Source organism: Megalops cyprinoides, chromosome 7, assembly GCF_013368585.1.
Source record: "Megalops cyprinoides isolate fMegCyp1 chromosome 7, fMegCyp1.pri, whole genome shotgun sequence".
In the NCBI taxonomy this organism is placed as follows: Eukaryota; Metazoa; Chordata; class Actinopteri; order Elopiformes; family Megalopidae; genus Megalops; species Megalops cyprinoides.
Window position 1 is genome coordinate 538,862 of NC_050589.1, and position 17,843 is coordinate 556,704.

Genomic DNA, 17,843 nt, shown 5'->3' on the forward strand with positions numbered 1-17,843 from the left:
GTGTTTAATATCATGTATAATATCTAAAATATAGGGCTATTGAAATAGTCTCAGATGTCAACATCCACTAAGCACTTGAGGAGTGCAAAGTGTACAGAGTCACAGAGGAAGCAGGGTCACAGAGGGAGTCACAGAGGAAGGGGAGGGAGGTCTGCAGCTGGAAGCAGGTCGTGTGCTCCTCCAGTGAAAGAGGGCTTCTTCAGAGGTGGTGACTCACCGCCCAAACACAGAGCTGATTCATCCACCTCAGTAAGGCCTCTGCAGGGGCCTGGGACTGGGGGTGGGGTGTTTGTGTGAGTGTGTGTGTGTGTGTGTGTGTGGGGGGGGGGGTTATTTGATCTGTAAAGCTGCTGCTCTCTGCCCCCAGTGGATGATGTCATGCTTGTGTGAGTCAACAGGCAGCTGTTCTAATGCTCTGTGCATTTGTGTCAGGCCCTGCGCTTTTCACATGGTAGCTGCTCCACTTTCCCTCTCCTGAAATCCTCTGTCCCTCCCTCCCTGCCCCCTGCCCTCAGAGCCCGCGCTGGCACCGGGTCCTGTCCCTCCCTCCCTGCCCCCTGCCCTCAGAGGCGGCGCTGGCACCGGGTCCCGGCGGAATGAGGCCACTACAGCTCTCGCATGCGGAATGCACGGCTAGCGCCACAGGGTGTACACGTTTACTGAAGCAGCCCACATCCCGTTTCTCTCCCAATCGTTACTGCGCGCTGCTGCCACAGAGGGAGCATTTCATTTATGCTCATGATTTGTGTTTAATTCTGCAGAGGTTGGTTTAATTCAGATAAAGCAGCATGATGCACCGCAATGGCACGACCAGCATTTGAGTGCTTTATGTATATTTCTGCGCCTGATCTGAGAGTCGGTTTATGGGAGTAGAGGTGAAATGATTTTCTGAATGAATTTAACCAAGCTGAACTGAATGTTTGGGGTGAGTCTGTTCATTCTGATCTCTTTTAGGATGGTACCGAGGGTTCTCCACCAAGAAGCCCACAATCAAGGTGAAATGACCTGTTCTCCCTCCTCTTTCCCCTCTAACCTCTCACCTCTCACCTCTCACCTCTCATCTCTCATCTCTCACCTCTCACCTCTAACCTGTAACCTCTCACCTCTCATCTCTAACCTGTAACCTCTCCCCTCTCACCTCTCACCTCTAACCTGTAACCTTTCACCTCTCCTTGCATCTTGTGTGTCATTTTTTCTATTCTATACGGTTGACAGGTTGTGATGTGGTCATTAGGAAGCTGACCGTACGGTTGACAGGTTGTGGTGTGGCTGTCAGGATTCTGACCGCACAGTTGACAGGTTGTGGTGTGGCTGTCAGGATTCTGACCGCACAGTTGACAGGTTGTGGTGTGGTGAATAGGAAGCGGGCTGTATGGTTGACAGGTTGTGGTGTGGTTGTTATGATGCTGACCGTACGGTTGACAGGTTATGGTGTGGTCATTAGGAAGCTGACCGTACGGTTGACAGGTTGTGGTGTGGCTGTCAGGATTCTGACCGCACAGTTGACAGGTTGTGGTGTGGTGAATAGGAAGCGGGCCGTATGGTTGACAGGTTGTGGTGTGGTTGTTATGATGCTGACCGTACGGTTGACAGGTTATGGTGTGGTCATTAGGAAGCTGACTGCACTGTTGACAGGTTGTGGTGTGGCTGTCAGGATTCTGACCGCACAGTTGGCAGCTGTGGTGTGGTGAATAGGAAGCGGGCCGTATGGTTGACAGGTTGTGGTGTGGTTGTTATGATGCTGACCGTACGGTTGACAGGTTATGGTGTGGTGATTAGGAAGCTGACCGCACTGTTGACAGGTTATGGTGTGGTGATTAGGAAGCTGACTGCACTGTTGACAGGTTATGGTGTGGTGATTAGGAAGCTGACTGCACTGTTGACAGGTTGTGGTGTGGCTGTCAGGATTCTGACTGCACAGTTGGCAGCTGTGGTGTGGTTGATTGAGGTACTGAACCTCACTGGCTTTAAGGAAAGATCTGCTATAAAAGGATGTTATGTAAGCTGTGCGGGTCGCAGTGACACAGGCGCCTGCCCGGTGCTGATATTTCAGGCTTTCAGAGTGGCAAGTGGCGCTTTGCTCTGTTTCAGCTCTGCAGACAGCACCTTCGGTGGGCGAGAGCTGGCTGCAGTTCAGACTCAAATGTCAGTGAAGCTGGGCAGCAGCCAGGGCTGTTTAAGCCATGCAGGCCTGCCTGCCAGGCGCCTGGGGTGGAGGATGATTATTTTAGGAGCGTATATCTGTGAGAGGCGGGAGCTGCTGCCGGATCGGCGCTCCGGAACCCCAGCTGCACCTGTGAGGCTGCACCTCGGCGGAGGTCAGGGTGCAGAGCAGCCGCTGTGAGGAAACCGCTGCCGCCAAACCGTACGGCCTGTCAATCATGCAAAACCCGCCTCCCCTTGAACGTAAATATTTCGTGCCATGTACTGTGGATGAAGGGAATGCAGAGTGATTTATCTGGCATGTTTTTATTCAAACACAGTTCACAGCAGCTTATTGTTAACTGGGAAGAATAGTTAAAAATGAATGAATTTTAGAATCTCATAGTGTTTTGGAGTCGGGGGGGGTTCAGACCTGCTCCACTCAGCCCCCAGTGGTCTGATCCACCTGCTGGAGTCCCTGGAGTCTGAGGAGTTACCCCAGTGGGAGGGAGGGGTGTCAGTGCAGGGCGCGCAGTTGTGGGGTGCTGCGTGCTGTTCCTGTACCCTACCTTTGTGAGAACAGTAACACTGGCAGTGTTAAACTGACACTGCTGGAGTGGAGTCTGCACACCCTGCTGCTGGTGTCAGACTCACTGTGTTAACACGCCCCTGCAGGTGGGGGTGTGGTCCGACCCCGGGCGGTGCCAGGTGGGGGTGTGGTCCGACCCCGGGCGGTGCCAGGTGGCAGCATATCAGAGAGCCCTGCTGGACACACCTGCAGACTGTCCACCTGGCACACTGATGGCTGCACCATGCCAGCCTCAGCTAATCTCTTACTCTGAATGGCACAGGTTCAGGTGGGCCTGGATCCCAGCTAATTCTCACCTGAGCCTGTGGGCACCAGCACAGCATGGTGAGGTGGAGCAGTCTAGGAGGAAATAAAAACATCGTCCTGCTCTCTCCCATTCTAATTTACTGCTCTCTTCCATTCTAATGTACTGCTCTCTCCCATTATAATGTACTGTTCTACTCATTATAATGTACTGCTCTGTTTTTTTGCAGGGGATTTTCCCAGCCAGCTATGTTTACTTGAAGAAGGCAGTTATAACCAACAGAGGGTAAGTGACTTAACATTGAATTACAAGCATGTGTGCGTGTGTGAGTGTGCGTGTGTGAGTGTGTGTGGGACAACAGTGTGGTGTAGTGGTAAGGAGCAGGGCTCGTAACCAGAAGTTTGCTGGTTTGATTCCCCACTAGGACACCACAATTACCTCAGTAATTATCCAGCTGTATACATGGATAAACTGAAACCTGCTGTATGTAAGCGGCTCTGGGTAAGAGCGTCTGCTCAATGACCGTAATGTGATGTGAGGTAATGTGTGTGTCTGCAGGCAGTACGAGACGGTGACCCCCCTGGAGGACCCCCTCGTTACAGAGGTCACCTCCACGCTGCAGGAGTGGGCCGTTCTCTGGAAGCAGCTCTATGTGGTGAGTACAGCCTCCCACCACACTGATCTCAGTTTCATCGGAACAGGCAAGGTGTGGGGGCAGGAGGTGAGATCAACCCAGATCAGTGGTTCTGTTCCTCTTTGATGTATGACAGGTTGTGCGTGATTGGCTGTGAGGCTGTGAGGTTGTGTGCGATTGGCTGTGAGGTTCTGAGGTTCTGTGTGATTGGCTATAGGCTAAGGGTCCTACTGCACATGTAGCGACTTTAAGTAAGTTCTCATTTGACTCTTGATGAAGTTGGTCATTAGCATCAGGGCCAGCCATGTCCTCCTCTGAGTGTATTTGCCCCATAGCTGTGCCTCAGGGGTGACTGAAAAAGGCTGAAATGTAGCCTGATAAAAGAGGCTGATTTTCCCTTCCCTTCCTTGTAAAGCAGGCATGATTCGTGACAGTGTGGCTGTCTGGTACAGGCATTGATCTCAGAGCCACACAGCAGTGCCCTGTTTTGCATTCGAATGCTCTACCCTGTCAGCTGCACTCTTTAAAGAGGAGAGTGTTTCAGCTCATTTATTCACTGAAACCCACCACAGTATGGCTCCAGTGTGATGGTATTTCAGGATTACACTTCCTGCAGTAAAATAATAAAAAGAGAAAGTGGTAGTTGAGGCTAATGCTAATTCTCATGCTAGATGTACGCTCATGCCTGACTTTCCCCAAGTACTCCACTGCTCTGTGACATCACCACTCAACACCAACTGCTCTGTGACATCACCACTCCCAACCAACTGCTTTGTGACATCACCACTCACCACCAACTGCTTTGTGACATCACCACTCGCCACCAACTGCTCTGTGACATCACCACTTGCCACCAGTCAGATGCAGGCTGTTTCATTTCTTTTAGCTATTTTGCCACCTCATACAATGTTCTTGCTTTTCCTATCTGATCTGAGACTGGCTTACAAACAAGAGAGAATTTGACTCTGTTTGGTAGTTGGATAATGTTTTGTTATCCCACTCTGGCGGCTGGTGGTTTTGCTGGTGGGCATTCGCTCTGGTGCACCACACTGAAATGCAGGACCTGCTGAAACCACCAGCCTCTGTAACTTTCCTGCAGAAACTACAGCTCTGAGTAACTCTGTGCAACTTTCTACAGAAACCACAGCTCTGAGTAACTGTGTTTAGCTCTCCTACAGAAATCACAGCTCTGAGTAACTGTGTAACTCTCCTACAGAAACCACAGCTCTGAGTAACTCTGAGTAACTCTCCTGCTCTGGGACACTCTGCTGCATCCTGCAGTCTGTCTTCACAAATGTAATGGCAACGGTTGTGGACCTTTTAAAATGATGATTTAATGTTATTTTCATCTCCCTGAATTCATTACAGTTGTATGTGCTGTAAAATATGAATGCAACCTGAAGTGGCTCCTCACTGACAGACTGTGTTCATGTTTTATGAATAAACTCTTCATTGTATGTGGTCTCTGGTTTGTTAATAATGATTCCCACATCAGAACTGAGCTGTCCTGCATTCGATAGGTGTTATCAGGTGGCAGGTGGATTTGACACCAGTGTATCAATATCTGTTTATTTTTATGTATGTATGCACAGTAGGACATTGATGCTGTGTTTTGTGTGCAGTTAACGATGAGCTGATGGAATCTGGTTCCTGCTGGTCTGAGTGAGTGAATTAATGTGAAGGAATGCAGTATGTTTTTCACATCCTGTCCAATCAGCTGAATTCCTGTAAAATTCCTGTAAAACTCCTGTTAAACACAAGCACTTGTCCTTTCAGTGGTCAGAGATGCCTGTCTCTAACAGTATAGCTCGGTATCCCAGTTTAATGTTCATTTTTTATTTAAAGTTTTTCTTTGAACTGTCTGATAAAAAAGTTGAATTTTACACCTGCATTCTTATGTAGCGACAGCCTGTATAGCTGGTATTGTGGTGGTGATTACTGGGGTGCAGAGGTGAAATGAACTGAGGGGCAGTGCTGTTTTAAATGAAACAGATTCCATCTGCTGGCAGTGCTTCTTTTCCTGCACAGATATGCTACTGTCACCCTATAGAGCCCTCCTAGATGAATGAGTGAATGTGTGAATGAATGAGTCCAATTACTAGACCGTCACACTGCATTTTTGATGTAAAAATTCAGACCTTTGCCCGAGTGTAAAGATATTCAGCAGATATCTGGTGTTCTGCTGTTGATTGACGTCTCTGTGTGGGTGAGTTTAGGCAAATCACTGCTGCAGCAGTGGAGCCTGCTGAAGGAGTGTCTGGTGAAAGATCTCTCAGCGCGGGCCTACAGCACTGTCAGCCCTGTTTATTGCGGTGTTCGGCTGGAGGCAGCGGCTCTCTCCCTGCAGGGAAATGAATGTGAGACTAATCTGTAAAGTAAAGGTCGTGATTCAGAGCTCAGCCGGGGTCCTCTCTCACATGCTGCTCCACGGTGTCTCAGCAGCGTCTGCAAAGAGACAATCACCAGGAACTTAAAGCACAGGTGGAGCTTCACTGGGGTCAGATATACAGAAACAATGGTTTCTTTATTTTTTTCCACTCTGATGGTGTGTAGGTGTTGCGCTACATCATTTGTGTGCAATAGGACTAATTCTCCTTGCTGCTGCTGACAGTGCTCACTGGCTGCTGAAATGGAATCACATGGGCTGGATCCAGTTACCGGGGATACAGGTTGCATGTAAATAGCTGTAAAAAGGCTGGAGCTGAGATCATACTAATTAGGATTGAAGCCAGATGAAGCCAGATGCTTGTCCTGCTCATCCCGCTGGCAGCCTTCAGTGAGGCTTCAGTGAGGGGTTCAGTAAGGGCTTCAGTGAGGGGTTCAGCATCAGTGAAGCTTCAGTGAGGGGTTCAGTAAGGGCTTCAGGGAGGCTTCAGTGAGGCTTCAGTGAGGGGTTCAGTAAGGGCTTCAGTGAGGCTTCAGTGAGGGGTTCAGTAAGGGCTTCAGTGAGGCTTCAGTGAGGCTTCAGTGAGGGGTTCAGTGAGGGGTTCAGTAAGGGCTTCAGTGAGGCTTCAGTGAGGCTTCAGTGAGGGGTTCAGTAAGGGCTTCAGTGAGGCTTCAGTGAGGCTTCAGTGAGGGGTTCAGTAAGGGCTTCAGTGAGGCTTCAGTGAGGGGTTCAGTAAGGGCTTCAGTGAGGCTTCAGTGAGGGGTTCAGTAAGGGCTTCAGTGAGGCTTCAGTGAGGCTTCAGTGAGGCGTTCAGTAAGGGCTTCAGTGAGGCTTCAGTGAGGGGTTCAGTAAGGGCTTCAGTGAGGCTTCAGTGAGGCCTCAGTGAGGGGTTCAGTAAGGGCTTCAGTGAGGCTTCAGTGTTTGAAGCGCTGTGTTTTCCTGTCCCCTCTCTCTCCGGGAGCAGAAGCACAGAGTGGATCTGTTCTACAAGCTGCGTCATGTGATGAACGAGCTGATCGACCTGCGCCGGCAGCTGCTGTCCGCCCACCTGACCCAGGATCAGCTCCGCGAACTCAAGAGGCACATCACCGTGCGGCTGGACTGGGGCAATGAGTGAGTCGCCATCAGCCGCCAATCAAAGGAAACGGCCAGTCTGCACTCTCTTATGAAAAACAGCCATCCAGTCAGCACTCAGTCCTACATCACCAGCCTGTTGACTCCCAGTGAAACAGCAGTGCTGAGCCCGCCGCTCTGCGGCAGACACATGAGAGTTTCCGCATGTACAGTCCAGAACAGCCAGGCAATGAGAAAGCGTCTCGCCCCCCGCTGAGCGCACGGCTGGCTGCGGCCTGCAGAGGCTGGCGGGATGTAGGAAACCGCAGAGTGGGCCGTGGTTTTAGTAGCTGCTCTCCAGATCACTCCTTTCTATTCTCATTTCTTCTCTTCCCTTCATCACTTTGCCTCTTCTCCTCTCTGCTGTGTGGTGTGAGGCTGATTCTGACTGACTGGTGTGACTGCAGGGTCCTCTGGGGGAGGGGGGAGGGGGGAGGGGGAGGCCCGGGGGGTGGGGGGGTGGGATGGGAGTCCATGTGTTTCAGTTGTCTGATACACACTGACAGCTGTGCTTCCTGACTGCAGCTGTTATTGGTGTGCCAAACTTGCAGAAAGAACACATACACACGCACGCATGCACACACACACACACGCACACACACATGCTGACACACACACGCACACATGCACACACACACACACACACACACACATGCTGACACACACACGCACACATGCGCACACACACACGCACACACCGGTTTTGTGTGGAGTTGGTTAGGGGTACAGGATAATAGAGCTGCTCTGTGTGGAGTTGGTTAGGAGTACAGTGAGAGAGAGCTGTTCTGTGTGGAGCTGGTGTGCTGTGGATTATGGGAATTTACTGTGCATACGGTGAGAGAATCCCCCAGGGTCAGGATGATAATTACTGTGCGTTTTCCGGCCTTCTCTCTGGGTGATTACGGCTCGCTCCCTGGAGCCCCTGCTTACACACATGTCTCTCAGGCTGACGCTTTCTGCTGTGCTATTGAACGGACAGTTCCGCGTCTTTTCCTTCGTCTTTGGTGAGAGGAAGTTAGTGAGGACCATAGGAATAACAGAGAGAGCTGAAACATGCACACACACACGCAATGTAAGTCTCATAAGAACAGTGGGAGGAATAGAAGGCAGGGAGGCTTAATTGCAAAGTTCCATTCTGCATAAATGAACAGACATAAGACGTCCCAGAGGAAAGGGAGAAGCATGTTTGTGCAGCCTGCTCCTGCACGCTGTCCGTGCACGCTCTCCGTTCTCCGTGCACGCTCTCCGTTCTCCGTGCACGCTCTCCGTTCTCCGTGCATGAGCTCTGTGCATGTTCCCCGCATCCAGGAACTCTCTCCTCACTCCCGCTTTGCTGAAATCAGATGGCAGTTATGAGCCCATTAGCACTTCTGATTGCTACATTACCTTCAGCTGTGCAGAGGTAATGGCCTGGAAGTTCTCTTAATTGCTGACTGATATACAGAATGCATGGATGGAAAGCATATCATTAATCAAGGGTTTGTGTCTCCCGGGACGTCTTTATCACAAACCGAGAGAACCCAAAACATGTAGGTCTCAGTTCCTCATTATATTCCATAAATGATGCAGTGGATATAATGTATCTGCACAGGGAAACTGGAACAGCAGAGAGGAGGATGGTGATGGAGCTGCTTTCCACGCTCAGATCTCTCTCTGTCCTGGTGCAATCTTTGCCCTGGGCTCAGAGCCAAACACTGATAATTACACAGTTGTATCTGTGTTGTCTGCCTTCACCTTATTATTTTGTGTACAAATTCCACAAACCCTGTCTCTGCCTGGATGTGTCTGTCTGCTGGAACATCTTTATCGGATGCAGTGGGGAGATGTGATTCGATGAGCAATAAATCCACTCTTATGTACCCTACCTGCAACAGGTAGGCTTTGAAACACCCAAACCCACACCCTGCGCCTGACTCCTCCCACCTCCCCTTTATGGTTGAGGAATTGCGTGTGTGACCAGGATGACACAGGTTCAGTGCTTTGTGGAAATGCTTTTTCACCCTGGAGTGAGGTGCCTAAGCTTTACCACCTCTGTAAGAGCTGCATATGAGGATCGTATGTGAGAGGGACACGATGTCGGCGACTCTGTGTGTTAAATGCATTGTGTATCTCTGACTTTGTGTGTTCCTGTGTGTTAATATCAGTGTCTTTCTCTGACAGGCACCTGGGGCTGGACCTCGTTCCTAGGAAGGACTTCATGATGGTGGATGCAGACCAGTTCAGCATCTCGGATCTCTACAGAATGGTGAGTGAGAGGCTGGTAGATGAGTGTGGCTTATGGACATGTGTGAGTGCTGCTGTGTTTTAGCGAAGGTGAGGAGCAGTAGCATTAGCGGTAGTGTAGCATTAGCGGTGCTGATGATGGTGTGGAGATTGTAAAGTCTCTCCAGTGACTACCGTTGCCTAGCAACCACCTGCTCCGCAGAAATGTTGAACATGGCAAGCTGTCGTGCTCCTTCAGAAAGAGAAATATCCCCAGAAGAAGCCAGATATTAGTTTGCTATAATCCAGCTTTCACATCCTCCTCAATACCACTGCTTTTGTCTGCTCTTAGAGGCCTTTCCATCCCATAATAGATTGCATAAACTTTAAGTAGACTCTAATTCATTACAGTTTTCTTTACTTTTCAGGTAGCTTGTCAGTAGCATTTCAGAATGCTAGCATTTTACGATATAATAACTTCCAAGCTGTGGCTAAAACTTTAAAATGCAGGTGAGCTAGCGGGCTAGCCTGTGACAGCCCTGACATAACCGTTCATAAACACTTATAACAGGTGTAATAAGGTGTGGTGTGTCAGCAGCCAGAGTGGCACCATGCTGTCAGTGAGATGACCATGGCAGTCTGATTCACTGCATCAGGGTGAAGGGTGGGGTATCCTGTGACAGTCAGTTACTGTGCATGTTTATGGATGCCTGTGTCACACTTAGCAGAGTATCCAGGTGATCTGTATTGTTTTTGAGGATGTTTCTTTGTAAAGCTTTTTTTTATGTGGAACTCTTAAAAAGTGTTTGCCTTACATGTACCCAAACCTTCAGATTGGGGAGCCAGTCATATACCTGTCCTGCCTCTGGAGGGTGACATCAGCATCTGTGGCAGACTTCTGAGTGCCACAGCATAACAAAATCACTCTCAGGCCTCACAGTTCTGTAAGCTGCTATGAGCTGTGACAGAACTGAGCTCATAAATAAATAATGTCCTAAAAATCTGTGCTGGATGTCCCTGATGATCGCCATCACAGAGAGAGGGCGGGGCTGGCGGTATGATCCGAACGCCATCACAGAGAGAGGGCGGGGCTGGCGGTATGATCCGAACGCCATCACAGAGAGAGGGCGGGGCTGGCGGTATGATCCGAACGCCATCACAGAGAGAGGGCGGGGCTGGCGGTATGATCCGAACGCCATCACAGAGAGAGGGCGGGGCTGGCGGTATGATCCGAACGCCATCACAGGCGAGAGAGCTTTTGGCTGGGGAAGGTTTGAGAGAGAACTCGCCCCTTTGAGGGAAATAGACCCAAATATTGTTCATAACAGCTTTTGTGATCCAAATGCTTGATTCATTGTGTTTTTGTCACTGTTTATGTTAAATGCAGCCTAATAAGGCCTTTGTGAAGCACAGTTGCAGCTGTACCTTTATGAGCACAGAATGAGCAGACAATATACAACAGATATGAGCAGATTTCACTTCATTGTCTGCTGATCTGAAGTGAGAAACACTTAATACCTGTCATCTATCACAACATGCTGCAGTGTTCAGAACATCCTTATGAAGTTATAATGCCATGTTCATTAAGGTGTCATTTATTCTTATGAAGTATAAGTTTCCATAGTGTGACCAGGGCTGTAGACTGTCCTTTTTGAAGCCATTCTAATCCTATTCTAATGAAGTATATATGTCACTCTCCAACGACCAGCCAATCAGAGCGCAGATCCTCTCTGCAGCAGTGAGGACGGGGCGTTCAGTCTGTCTCCCTCTGTGAATCCAGCTGCAGCTGCAGTGACTCAGAGCTCTGTGTCGATGGCGTTTTCTGCGCGGTGAACGGGGGCGTCAGTTGGTGAAAGAAGATGAAAGAAATTAGCGGAGTGGTGGGGGGCAGGGAGGCGGAGGCGTGTATCACATTCAGGAACGATGTGGTTAGTTATCCTCTAATGACAAAGCAATGACTGAATGAACAGACATCAGCTGGAGGATCAGAGGGGACCTGGAAGCTCAGGTTTATACTCCAGTGTCTGCCGCTGTAACGGCATCGTTTGATTGTTATCTGATGGTAGAAGAGGCTGTAGTTACATAAAAACACAATATACACACAGTGATGAAGCTCAGCATGAGACGTGTGCGTGAGTGTGTGTGTGCATGTGTGTGAGTGCGCGTGTGTGGGTGTGTGTGGGTGTGCGTGCGTGGGTGTGCGTGTGTGGGTGTGCGTGCGCGTGTGTGGGTGTGCGTGTGTGGGTGTGCGTGCGTGGGTGTGTGTGTGTGGGTGTGCGTGCGCGTGCGTGGGTGTGCGTGTGTGGGTGTGCGTGCGTGTGTGGGTGTGCGCGCGTGCGTGGGTGTGTGTATGTGTGTGTGGGTGTGCGTGCGTGGGTGTGTGTGTGTGCGTGTGGGTGTGCGTGCGCGTGCGTGGGTGTGCGTGTGTGGGTGTGCGTGCGTGTGTGGGTGTGCGCGCGTGCGTGGGTGTGTGTATGTGTGTGTGTGTGTGTGCACGCGTGGGTGTGCGTGTGTGGGTGGGTGTGCGTGTGTGGGTGTGCGTGCTTGCGTGGGTGTGCGTGGGTGTATGTGTATGTGTGTGTGTGTGTGTGTATGTGTGTGTGCGTGCGTGGGTGTGCGTGCGCGTGCGTGGGTGTGCGTGCTTGCGTGGGTGTGTGTGGGTGTGCGCGCGTGCGTGTGTGTGCGTGTGTGTGCGTGTGTGTGTGTGTATGTGTGTGTGTGTTGCGCTGGGAGTTGGGGTCAGATGCTTGTTTTGTGCATGTTGCTGTGATTTGTGACTCTGCCTGGCTTCTCTCAGCTCTGTCTTTAGTCCCTGAGCTGCAGGTGAGCCCACAGCTTCTGTTTGTGTTTACAGCACCTGTCCAGCCGACACAGTGTACAGCAGAGCATGTCACAGGTGAGTTCTGTTCTGTGCCCACAACACACACTCACAGACTCACACACACTCACACACACTCACACACACACACTCACACACTCACACACACTCACACACTCACACACTCACACACACTCACACAGACTCACACAGTCTCACACAGACTCACACACACTCACACTCACACACTCACACACACTCACACACACTCACACACTCACACACACTCACACTCACACACTCACACACACTCACACACTCACACACACTCACACACTCACACACACTCACACACTCACACACACTCACACACACTCACACACACACACACACACACACACACACACACACACACACACACACACACTCACACACACTCACACACACACACTCTCACACACACACACACACACACACACACACACACTCACACACACTCACACACACACACTCTCACACACACACACACACACTCACACACACACACACACACACACACACACACACACACACACACACACACTCACACACACTCACACACTCACACACACACTCACACACTCACACACACACTCACACACACTCACACACTCACACACACACTCACACACACTCACACACACACACGCGCACTCACTGTCACTGCCACTGTCACAGACATACACCTGTAAATGTGGTACTTTGTTGCATGACATTGCTGATGGTGTCGTTTCCAGGGCGACAGCGTGCGCCAGCGTCATGGTGACACATGCCGTGTGCTAGTAGCACATCACCTGTTCCTTAGCCTGAAGAGCTTCACCTACAACACCATTGGCGAGGACACCGACATCTTCTTCTGTCTCTATGACAACCGGGAGGCCAGGCCCATCAGGTGAGGAGCATGATGGGAAGCACTCTGAGCGTGCTCACTGTGCCAGGACTTACACAAGCATACTTTCATTTTCTCGGTTTTCACTGCACCCCCTTGTGCTGTGTTATGAGTTTCTATGGCAACATGAAGCCTGCAGTCAAACTGCCTAGACAGCTACACAACACCAGCTCATTCACACACTCCCACTGCCACTGCACAGACAGGAGAGTCTGTCTCACCCTCACTGCGCAGACAGGAGAGTCTGCCTCGCCCTCACTGCGCAGACACCACAGTCTGTCTCACCCTCACTGCGCAGATACCGCAGTCTGTCTCACCCTCACCGTGCAGACACCACAGTCTGTCTCACCCTCACTGCGCAGACACCACAGTCTGTCTCACCCTCACTGCGCAGATACCGCAGTCTGTCTCACCCTCACTGCGCAGATGTCATGATGTCATCTTTTGGGGGTGTCAGGGTGTAGCTGTGTGATGTGTGAGTGATGTCATCTTTTGGGGGTGTCAGGGTGTAGCTGTGTGATGTGTGAGTGATGTCATCTTTTGGGGGTGTCAGGGTGTAGCTGTGTGATGTGTGAGTGATGTCATCTTTTGGAGTACAGTGAGAAGTTCATGGTGCGGCTGAACAGAAGTGGGTCCCCGAAGAATCCTGAGAAGGTGGACCGGCTCTGCACCCTCTTCACGGTAACCTCCCCCTCAGCATGCTCAGTGCAGGTGGTAACATTAATAAGTGTCATATTCATAACAGTGATTCACCTCCTGGCTCTGCTGTTGAGGTCTGCTTACAGCCTGGAGAGATGCTTAGGCTTCAGTGCATTCAGGAAAAAAAAATTAGTTGCATGAAACATAAACTCATATTTCATAGAAATTATAACATTATAATTAATTACAATGTACACTAATATGTTATTAAATAAGTGGATTACTATACAATAAAACAAATATCCACTGTAGTGACAGTAGCCATTTTTACTCTGGTCATGAATATAAGGCAGAGTGAGGTTGGTGGCAGCGGCTTGTTTTTTTCTGATAAAGTGCAGTTCTGTGAAGCACAACCTGATATTTCCCTGTGCATAGATGACATAGCTATTCAAGATACTTATCCAGACGACACTTCTGAATATCAAATGATGCTGATAAGAGTAACTTCACGTATCTTCTGTTATGCTTGTGTAACTATCTCTCTGACAGCGTCCTCTCTCTCCCTCTCTCTCTCTCTCTCTCTCTCTCCTTCTCTCTCTCTCTCTCTCTCTCTCTCTCTCTCTCCCTCCTTCTCTCTCCCTCTCCCTCTCTCTCTCTTTCCCTCTCTCTCCCTCTCCCTCTCTCTCTCTCTCTCTCTCCTTCTCTCTCTCTCTCTTTCTCTCTCTCTCTCTCTCCTTCTCTCTCTCTCTCTCTCTCTCCCTCTCCCTCTCTCTCTCTCTCTCTCCTTCTCTCTGTCCCACAGGATTTGAGTAATAAAGATCTGAAGAGGGACCTGTACATCATTGCTCATGTCATAAGAACGGGTGAGTCCCTTAGTGTGGTCTCCCACACACTAGAAGATGGGCATACATATATGCATAAATACACACGTATATGCCTCTTTGCCTATGTGGTTATAATACACACGTATACGTCCGTCTGTGTGTGTGTAATGCATTGCTTGACTCCTGTGTGCATGTGTGTGTGCGTGTGTGTGTGTATACCTGCAGGCCGGATGCTGTTGAATGACTCTAAGAAGGGTCCTGCCAATGAGCTGTATCGGCGGCCGTATGGCTGTGCTGTCCTGGCCATGAGCGACGTGCTGCAGACCATCTCTGAGCTCCGAGAGGAGAAAGACTTCGTCCTCAAAGTGTACATGTAAGACCAGCTGCACCACCCAGCCGTACACTGCTGCTGTCAGAGGAGCACAGAGACCGCTACACGACCAGCACAGAGACTGCTACACGACCAGCACAGAGACCGCTGCACAGAGACCGCTGCACAGAGACCGCTGCACAGAGACCGCTGCACAGAGACCGCTACACGACCAGCACAGAGACCGCTACACGACCAGCACAGAGACCGCTACACGACCAGCACAGAGACTGCTACACGACCGGCACAGAGACAGTTACAGCTGCACTTACGGAGTTTCCATAGTGTGAGTAAGCATAGAGATAATGACCTGTATCAGACAGAGCACTGTCTCACTGCACAGACCAGACACACTCTCCTTTTCAATGAGTCTGCAGGTTAACAGATCAGAGCACTGCACACTCACAGCAAGAAGAACCAAACACGCTCTCTCCTGAAGCCCCAGGTTCCACTCTTCAGTGAGTCTGCGTATTAACACACTTCAGGACCAGTTTAAATTACCATTATTAGATTTCACGCTGTTTGGCATCAGGCACTGTGGATATTAACCTGTGTTAATCACTCTTAATCAAACAGCATCCCATGCCACCACTCAGACATTTAATCAAACGTAATCATCTCTGTCAGTCAATTTAACAAACCTCATCTGCATAATAATGACAACTCCATTTATAAAAAACCAACCAGCCCATTAAGTCAATAATGTCATAGTCTGTGGGTGAATAATTTGTCAGAAGCAGTTGTTCCTAAAGCTTGTAGATGAAGGTCTTACTGCAGTAGAAGAGTTGGTCCAGTCAGACGTGATGAAACTCTGAACAGATACACAACAGGGGCAGAGAAAGTCTGCTGTTCCATGTGTCTTTTTATGTGTGCTTTCTGTTACAATGTACCCCATAGATAGTTTCCACCTGCTATATTTTAAAGGAAGCTGCATTTTTAAAGCATTAGCTATGGTATTTATTAGTCTCCCAGGTGATGATGAGTCTTTGTGTGGGTTTGCTGTGCCATGTTCGCTGCAAGATTAGGAGGTTGCAGGTTTCTTTCAGCTCTGGGTGGGGCCCTCAGTCTGAGTTTCTGTACATCCAGCTGCATACAGGACAATATCCAAAATGTGTGCTAAGCAAGTCCAGCAGCTGCTGAGCAGATAAATATGAATAATATTAATATTGGTACTGGGCTGGAGGCAGCGGAACACACACTGTGCTGACAGATGGACGGGGTGGAATATCACACAGCAGAGGAGTGAGAAGCCAAGCTGCAGCTTCCTCAGCCCACAGTGTTTCTACCACAATCCCTGCTCACGCCTGCCAGTCTGCGCAGATGGAGCGTCTGGGCCCAGATAGCAAGAGTCTCAACCTAACGAAGGCCCATTAAACAAAGAGCAGTGTCTGAACCTAACGAAGGCCCATTAAACAAAGAGCAGTGTCTGAACCTAACGAAGGCCCATTAAACAAAGAGCAGTGTCTGAACCTAACGAAGGCCCATTAAACAAAGAGCAGTGTCTGAACCTAACGAAGGTCCATTAAACAAAGAGCAGTGTCTGAACCTAACAGAAGTCTTCTAAAGCACAACCTCCAGCAGCTGTGTGGTGACCTGTGCTTTTAAAGTGCTTTCTGAATGTGTCTCTGAGTCTGTGTCTGGTTGTTTGCCTGTGATTGGAGTGTCCTGATTGGCCGCTAAGCTTTGCAGTCAGTGTATCATCTGCTGGGTGAGGTTCGCTCTGCTGGGGCGGAGCAGGGCAGCTGTATGAGGGGGGGGAGCTGATTACAGCAGACCTGCAGAGAGGGAACTCTGAGCTGCCCTTTAGCGTTATACATCACTGCTCCAAGCCATTCATTCCAAGAAATGAAGGAAATGAAGTTTTTTTTTCTATGCTGACACAACAGTAAGATTAACATGAATTACTCAGCTCATAAAACCCATTTTTATGTGTTTTGTGATCCTGTTCATTTGGAAGTGCTTGCTACCCCCCGATGATGCGCCAGCTCGTAGTGCTTCCCTGTCTCTGATCACCTGCTCTGCAGTTCTGAAGGCTTTTCCTTCCTCTTCCTGTTTTTCAGCTGTAATAATGAAAACGAGTGGCACCAGATTCATGAGAACATCATCCGCAAAACCAGCAGCAAGTACACGGCCCCCAGCACCTGCTACGGTGAGCCGCCCCGCTCTCCTCCGCGTGTCTCCTGGCGATGCTCCTGTGACTGGCAGATCGTGCTGCAGTGGGGCTCGCTGTCGGTCAGACTCACCTGCTGAGTGAAGCCCTGCAGTTTGTGGCTCTGAGGCCTGTGGGAGTTTTGGCTTCAGGCCACTGCAAAATGCAGAACATGTAAAGAAGGGGGGTGGGTCACCTCCAGCTTTTTAGGTGTGAATTATTGAAGACACCTGGGACATCGGGGGAACATAAAGGTGTTTTACTGTGAAAAGCACCTGTGTGCCATGGACTGACATGTGTGGCTGTCTGGAATCAGGTGGCCATGTTTATCTCGGCCTGATGGGTGTGGCTTCAGTGTCCCTCATGGCCCCTCCCTCTTTCAGCCTTACAACCCAAGCAAGTTCAGGGAGACAATCCCATCATGCTTTACTCTCAGCATTTCCGTGAGGAGGTACTGCATGCTACAGCAGTTTGACAGCGTCAGCAGCAAAGGGACCCTGTAGCTACGGAGCTGCTATGGATGCACATTACATTCTTTATTAGCTTTTGAGGGCGACAGATCGCGTCCTTTTTTATACCTTATCCATTTATACAGCTGCATACTTACTGTAGCTCATTCTTTTAGTTTACTCAAAGGCACAGTAGCAGTTGGGCTCACACTATTATTACTGTGTGGGTCTCTCTCTGACTCGTGTGTTTGCTGTGGGTCTCTGACTCGTGTGTTTGCTGTGGGTCTCTCTCTGACTCGTGTGTTTGCTGTGGGTCTCTCTCTCTGACTCGTGTGTTTGCTGTGGGTCTCTCTCTC

At 49.8% G+C, this 17,843-nt stretch overlaps 1 protein-coding gene across 3 annotated transcripts in view; it reads left to right on the forward strand.

Moving 5' to 3' along the window:
- Window positions 1-17,843, forward strand: part of LOC118780461 (dedicator of cytokinesis protein 3-like) — a 65,740-nt gene that overhangs the window by 14,203 nt on the left and 33,694 nt on the right. For all 3 annotated transcript variants that reach the window (XM_036532944.1, XM_036532945.1, XM_036532946.1), the window contains exons 3-13: window positions 955-995; window positions 3,205-3,260; window positions 3,534-3,630; window positions 6,960-7,108; window positions 9,269-9,353; window positions 12,165-12,206; window positions 12,905-13,059; window positions 13,656-13,737; window positions 14,498-14,558; window positions 14,745-14,892; window positions 16,950-17,038. In XM_036532944.1, coding sequence (XP_036388837.1) covers window positions 955-995; window positions 3,205-3,260; window positions 3,534-3,630; window positions 6,960-7,108; window positions 9,269-9,353; window positions 12,165-12,206; window positions 12,905-13,059; window positions 13,656-13,737; window positions 14,498-14,558; window positions 14,745-14,892; window positions 16,950-17,038 — 1,005 coding nt within the window. The remainder of the gene's footprint in view (window positions 1-954; window positions 996-3,204; window positions 3,261-3,533; window positions 3,631-6,959; window positions 7,109-9,268; window positions 9,354-12,164; window positions 12,207-12,904; window positions 13,060-13,655; window positions 13,738-14,497; window positions 14,559-14,744; window positions 14,893-16,949; window positions 17,039-17,843) is intronic.